Below are 6911 nucleotides of genomic sequence, written 5' to 3' on the forward strand. Positions count from 1 at the left end.
TGTCTCTAGGTGGCAGCGTTTCCTCACCTCTGGCAGGCGATTAAACCTGAGCGCTCGCTGCAGACTCACGTCCGGTTTCAGTCCTGGATAGTTCACCTCCATTAGCTTCTGAACATTCAGAGGCCGCTCCCGGATTCTGAAAAGCAAGTTATTCATTTATTTAATAGTAAAAAATAAACACATCACACCATTACATAGAAACTCAGTCATTAAAAGGCACAGTCAGGGTGTCCCATGCTAGTTATGCTAAGTTAATGCTTCTTTATGCTTAGCATTGTTCATTTGCTTACACCTAGGATAACTTTTAGCCAATATGTTACACACGGCAGTTTTTATAATAATTATTTCGTTTTTATATTGCTATTTTTTCCATATTTTGTGGCAAATATTAATTTACTGCTGCGCAATTTTACAACTTATCTTTCAGCTAACGTGAAAAGCTGTTTTTTAGCTAGGTTTTTTTTTTTTTCATTTGAGACGTGCCATGTTTTGTTTTTATGGCTTTATGTTTTTTTTTGAAAAAAAAAATTGTATTGTAGATGTCAATAATGATTACATTTTACTCTTAAGGAACAGCATGAAATAATAGTTACTTATAAATAGATAAAAAAATATGCCAATTATATTTTTTGAAAAATACTTTTTCTGAAATATCTTTTTTTTGTATTGAAAACACTAGCGTAGTAGCATAATATGAATTTGTAGTGGTATCGTAACAGTAGTACTTTAGTTGATAGAAACATTTAAAAGGCAAAGTGTGTGAATATAAAACCATTAAAAGACAAAAAAAATATGGTTTCTGAACTTGATGATTGTGGCTTCACTCAACCCTTCAATCAAAAGTAAAGCCTGGAATTTACCTGCAAGAGCTCAGAGGAGCTGGCAGCACCACCCCAGCTGTGTAGACAGCCTGGCACAGGCCCTGCTGGTTGACCCGCCTGGTGACCTCTCTGATCAGAACTGGAGTCATGCGCTTGAGGCGCAGCTTCTTATGAACGCACAGGAATTTGACGTGCACCATCTGCCTCAGGCTGCACGACACATTCAGACCATTTGCTTTGAAACGTACGCCGTAAAATGGTAATGTAATAGCTGCTTCAGATCTGTTAGCAAGCAAGCGCTCTGAATGTTAATGTGACTTATCATCTTTTATATGAACTGTATACACAACATAAAAATCGCCTACTAAATTATGAACATAAATATACGCATATATTTGCGGGCATTGCTCACGTTTCATATACTCGGAGGTGGGCAGGAGCAGCAGCGATGAAGCCGACTAGCTTCTTGTTGGCGCTAACGCGCACACCGCAGTGCCACTGGGTCAGCCAGTTAGGAGGCTGTAAAGTCCTGAGGAGGAGAGAATCAGGGTTTCTGCAGTTAGAATGAATGTAATTACAGTTAAGTGACCCCTGATTCATCCCAGCTTCCAATTAAGGACTGAGCAAGAATTCATGAGGCTGAATGAAAAGGGTTAGTGTCTCCTAAGCTCTGGGTCGAGACACTGCTCCGTTGTTGGATTCTTAATTATTAGTTTCCCAGTAAGTGTTATTAGCGTCAGCTGCAAGTGTTCCCCGTGGGGTAGGATACCTTTAATGTTATTACAGTTTAACTTTCATGTGTTGACCGGCAACAGATCATTAAAAAAATATTTTTTTTACTTTATGGCTAATCATTCATCCTGTGTTAAATTAAAGGGAATAGAAAAGCTATCACTGGGTTTTGATCAGTCACTTCATAGAAATAATTGAGATGTGGTGGATATAAAAGAACAGATTTGTGGGCTCGTTTTTGGCTAACCAATATTTAGCAATATTTCAGCTTACTTAAAAGAACATTTTTGATGATTAGATGTATTTGAAAATCTACTGTTGGATTCAAATAATACTGATATACAGGTTTGCGTGACCGATATTATCAGCTCAATATTAGCAAAATTATGCAATAACTGTGAGAATCTCTACTGTTCTTTTTTTCTTTTTTCGATAACGCAGTGCCTGGGTTTAAGCAAATATACTGGAAACACTATTTTTGATGATTAGATGTATTTGAAAATCTACTGATGGATTCAAATAATACTGATATAGAGGTTTGCGCGACCGATATTATCGGCTCAATATTAGCAGAATTATGCTATTATCTGAACCATTAGCTCAAGTGATTCTGATGACCCAACCAGCATGTGTATATGCTATAATAATTACAAACAAACACTATCTTTGATCAATTAATTTACAGGGGTAAATTAATTAATGTAATAATATAATAATAACCTTAAGTCTGAATTTATTTTTTACGAACTTCAAACTACAGAACCAATGTCAATGGCAATTTTTAAAATAGTTCCGTTCAACTTTTTAAGTACACTTATATTTTTATTAACCAAAATATATTTTTCAAAATGTTATGTGTATAAATCAGAAAATATTGATAAAACACATGGGTTAATTCAATTATTTGTAAATCCTCATCACCAGTTAACGAAAAGTATAAACACAACCGCTATAAATACAAAAACTCTACTAATACGGAACCAGACCAGCACAGTAATAATTAGAAGGACTTGTACTTACCACTGCAGATACTCAGGAGAAAAGTCATGTCTGAAGGTGTTGTCATCATCCTCTGTGTAGTTGTCATTCAACAGAGCGCAAAGCTCTCGCAGCTAAAATAACGCCAATTATTTGTTAGCTTTATAAATATATATAAAATATATATATATTTTTTTACACAATTCTGTTTGCGTTAACTCACGACAGAGGAGCTATTCAGATCCAGGGTGTCCCAAAAAAAACCTTGAGGCAGAGAGTACGGATCTTTGCGAACACCGGCCTCACTCTCTACTATTGGACCGTGACTTGTAGCATTGTCCTCTATGATTAGGAGAAAGAATAATGAAATTTGCTTATGTAAAAAGATAACAATTGTGTCAAAAAATTTAAAAAAAGTTCGCTCAGTTACCCATTTTTTACCCCATAGATCTGGACACTATTGTAAACAGCACGTTGTTAGCATTGTTATCATTAGCTGTAGCATGTCAGGTCATACTGGTGGGCCACGCCCCCGACTTTTAGAAGCTGGGCATGTTATGTTTTGGTCAGTCTGATTGTGGTTGGTTTAGAGTCAGCGACTCCGTCCAATCAACAAAAAGTCTGAGTTGGAGGATGGCACAGATGAAGATGCTGAGATCTTCACAGGGAGTGACCAGGATGGACAAGATCAGCCATGAGCAGATCAGAGGGACAGTTAAGGTGGAGCCAGTTAAGGTGGAGCAGCCAGAGAGGTGAGTTGGAGATTAGATTAGGTTATGGTCCAAGGAAGAAAACTGATTAGATTGGAACTGAATAGTCTTGGCAAAGCTTCGCACTGTCTGATTGTTCCTTTGACATGTCTCATAAAAGGCTTAGCAATGGTAAGACATTCTCTGTCCTTAACCTTGAAGATGGCTGATGAAACGCTGTTAAAAAGGAAAGAAATTCAATTATGCAGGAGAAGGTAGTCAAAATGGAAGGAATCCTGGAAGGAACCAGTCAACTGTAAGGGCTTTACAGCCCTGAAAACCCCTGCGCAAACGTACAAAGTCCAACTAATACTTTTGCTGAAACTTCTAAGATTCAGGGTCACTTCGTAAAAGCAAGTTAGCTTATGTTCAAATTGTCGGCCTTGCGTGAACCTGTGCTGTTGAAACAAATTCCGAGCGTGAACTAGTTGTCATAGACGGCTTTGTTTACCTTCGCTGGTTGTACACCACTCTTTATTTACTCCTTCCTTTGTGCCGTGAACTAGTTGTCATAGACGGCTTTGATTACCTTCGCTGGTTGTACGCCATACATTGGATTGTGCTACATTTACTCTCTTTCCTTTGTGTTGTTTTTTGGGAACTCTTGGGGTAAGACAGACTCTTCTGATGTTTTTATGTCCTAGATGTGGACTAGGACATAAGATGTGGACAAACATTTGACTCGTGGGCCACAATTGTCCGAAAATTGAACAGGAGTAGATAGATGGAGTGTTTGTGTGAACTAAGATAAATGACATGTAAAAGTCGTACCTAAAGGCTAAAATGTTTTATCATTTTTTACGCCATCTACTGGGGAAATGTGGATATTGCAGGGAAAAGGCAGAAGTATATTGATAAATTCTGTAATTTGGATATGTTTGCTGAACAAGCCTTAGTTTGCCCATACCTGTCCTAGATTATGATGTTGCCACTTCGTTAGCATAGGTGAGTGACAAATACTTACTCAGTCTACGGACAGGCTGTGTATCCCAGAAGCGATAAGTGTGTCTCTCGGCCTCCTGCAGACTCCTGGGTGGACTTGGACCTAGAGCAAAGAGGTGGAGGGCTTTCTGGATCTCTTGTTGCTTCTTCTCTGGCAGAGCATCCAGCTATGAAACAGGAGAGGACCAAAAAAAAAAAAAAAAAATGAAATCATAATTTAATTAGTCAAAACAAACACTGTAGTTATTAGTGGTTCCAGGTCATCTGCAGTATGTGAACCCTTCACGAGCTGCCAAATCAATAACCCTGATTGATGACTGAATCTAACACTTACTTTGATCTAATATGTTTCAGATTAGGTGTTTTTCCGCTGAACAGAACATGTTTTTTTTTTCTTTTTTCTGTCTGCTCTGCCAGAGGAACTATTGGTCTTACTGCTACCTCACTTGATAAATGGATGAAAACAATATCCTACAAATCAAAACAAAACTTTTTAAACACAAAGGTCCTAAAATAATTCATTTCAGGTTAGGCACAACACTAAATCAAAAACTCATTACTGATTTTGTTTACAGAATTTGGAATAAAAATTTTTCAAGGCTGCACACTTTACAAAGGCACGTGGACTTTGATTTCCTCTGGTGAAAAAGCAATCTAATATCTGATATCTAATGGTGTGGTCCACAGATAGGTCAATACATACATACATAACACATAGATACATATACATATATGTATGTATATATACATATATGTATGTACCTATGTATCTATATATGCACACATTTGTTCTCAATTAATATTCAAGAGAAAATATATTTAATATATACACACATATGTACATATATGTATGTATCTATATATATATACACATTTGTTCTGAATTAGTATTAAAGAGAAAATATATTTAATATATACACACACATATGTACATATACATACATATACATGTACATATATAAGTGTATAACATGTTAAGAATATGTTGTGTTCTATATAGTGTTTCCACTTAGTTTCCAGTTTGTTTTTAACCACACACGCCATTTGTTTTTGTCATCCTTAGTGAAAGTGCACCCTCTGTCAGAAGACCATAACTAGCAAACTCATAGCTGCATACGTTCACTCTTCCTCGCGGAGACACAAACCATAGCAAACGGGTCTCTGGGTCCCAGTGGTCTCCAAGCGTCTTCGCCCTTTGGCTTCTTCTTGCTCTTTCTCCCCGCGCCTCCATCCTCTACTCCCAGCTTCTTATCGCTATAAGACATGCAATGACATACCGTATGTGCCTGTATATTCGGGGCCGTTCATTTATATCTCTCTCCTCCAAGCAACAGTCAAAAGCACACATACTCACAGCAGGCCTGAATCAGTCATTGGGAACAAATGCAAGCCGTTGAAGTCAAGGGCAAACTGCGGCTGTTTTCTGACACATAAGTCGTTTTTTTTTTGGCTCTTATCTCTGTAAGCAGCAGAAGGGAGGACAGTCACCGCCTCAGTAACCAAGCCCAACTCCCAGCCAGAAGATAGATAAGTGAGAACAATACTAACTTCTCACGGTCTTCATGTGTCAGGCTGCTGCTGCTGGCTGAAGCTCTGCTGCAGATTAAAGCCCGGAGCTTCTTGATCCAGGCAGCAGATTTAATTGCTTGAGGTTTCTGGAGTGCGGAGTTCCCATACATTCTTTTGTTTATAGCCCAGAAAGTTATTTCATGCGGATGTGATCAGCATAATTAGCACGAGTTAGCAGTCATAACTCTAGAAATACATAATTTAAGCTCATTTTAGAAGAAGAAAACAACATAATACAAACAGTTAAAAAAAAAAGTATTATATTGTAAGCTGCAGTTGCTGGCTTTTCAATGACAAAATTCCAATTACGTACTTCGGCCTTGACTATTGTAGAACATTCTCTCAAAAGACCGACAATTAAGTTATTCCATCTGTGATGGACGACAAAACGAGTTAGTCATTTAAAAGTCAAAGCTTTGGTAAAGCCAGGAAAATTAAAAAAAAAAACTGTTACTGTTGTTTTCTTTTACACAGAGAACTACATTGAAGAGATGAAGAGACGACTGAAGGCAAGAAGAAAAGCTTTGACTTTGTGATTAGGAGGAGGGGTTAGAACAGACATAGCTAAACTACGGCCTGGGGGTCAAGGATGGCCCATTAGGATTTTTAATCCGGGCCTCCAAACTTGTCCAAATTATACTAATCAATCATAATATCATTTGTCAGTTTGCCTTCATCGTGTAATGAATGCATTTCCCCAATAGATGGCGCACTCCTTGGGTGAGCCGTATAACTCTCTACACACTTTGTTTGAACCTCTAACCTTAATGTTATCCTTTGTAATAAATGATTATTTGATACAATTTGCTTCTCTATCAATAAGATCTGTGTGGTTTTCCCTTTAACCTCTGACCTTTAAAGCAAAAAAAAGTGACATTTTATTTAACAATTGGCTGAAACTCGATGGATATTTCAGTTTGTAAATACTTGTTATACCCTTATTTTGATGCCTGCTCTGAAAATATTGTCTGAATACCGTATTTTCCTGACTGTAAGTCGCACTTTTTTTTTTCATCCTTTGGCTGGGTTTGCGACTTATGTGACTTTCACATGTTTGTTATTTTCACACTGACAGCCGCTAGAGGGCGCTCTAGGCTTGTGTACCAGTGTCTGCTCCTGT

General features: G+C 37.7%; 1 protein-coding gene across 1 annotated transcript in view; it reads right to left on the reverse strand.

Moving 5' to 3' along the window:
- LOC103381416 (glycylpeptide N-tetradecanoyltransferase 2-like) overlaps positions 1 to 5722 on the reverse strand; it is an 8574-nt gene extending 2852 nt beyond the window's left edge. Inside the window, exons 1-8 of the mRNA XM_025058021.1 lie at positions 5577 to 5722; positions 5368 to 5476; positions 4245 to 4389; positions 2755 to 2873; positions 2574 to 2665; positions 1234 to 1350; positions 861 to 1031; positions 1 to 136 (exon numbers count right to left, since the gene is read on the reverse strand). Of these exons, the coding sequence (XP_024913789.1) occupies positions 1 to 136; positions 861 to 1031; positions 1234 to 1350; positions 2574 to 2665; positions 2755 to 2873; positions 4245 to 4389; positions 5368 to 5476; positions 5577 to 5596 (909 nt within the window). The 5' untranslated portion in view covers positions 5597 to 5722. The remainder of the gene's footprint in view (positions 137 to 860; positions 1032 to 1233; positions 1351 to 2573; positions 2666 to 2754; positions 2874 to 4244; positions 4390 to 5367; positions 5477 to 5576) is intronic.
- Between the last annotated feature and the right edge of the window lie 1189 nt (positions 5723 to 6911).

This window comes from Cynoglossus semilaevis, chromosome 8 (genome assembly GCF_000523025.1).
Source record: "Cynoglossus semilaevis isolate Cse_v1.0 chromosome 8, Cse_v1.0, whole genome shotgun sequence".
NCBI classification, from domain to species: Eukaryota; Metazoa; Chordata; class Actinopteri; order Pleuronectiformes; family Cynoglossidae; genus Cynoglossus; species Cynoglossus semilaevis.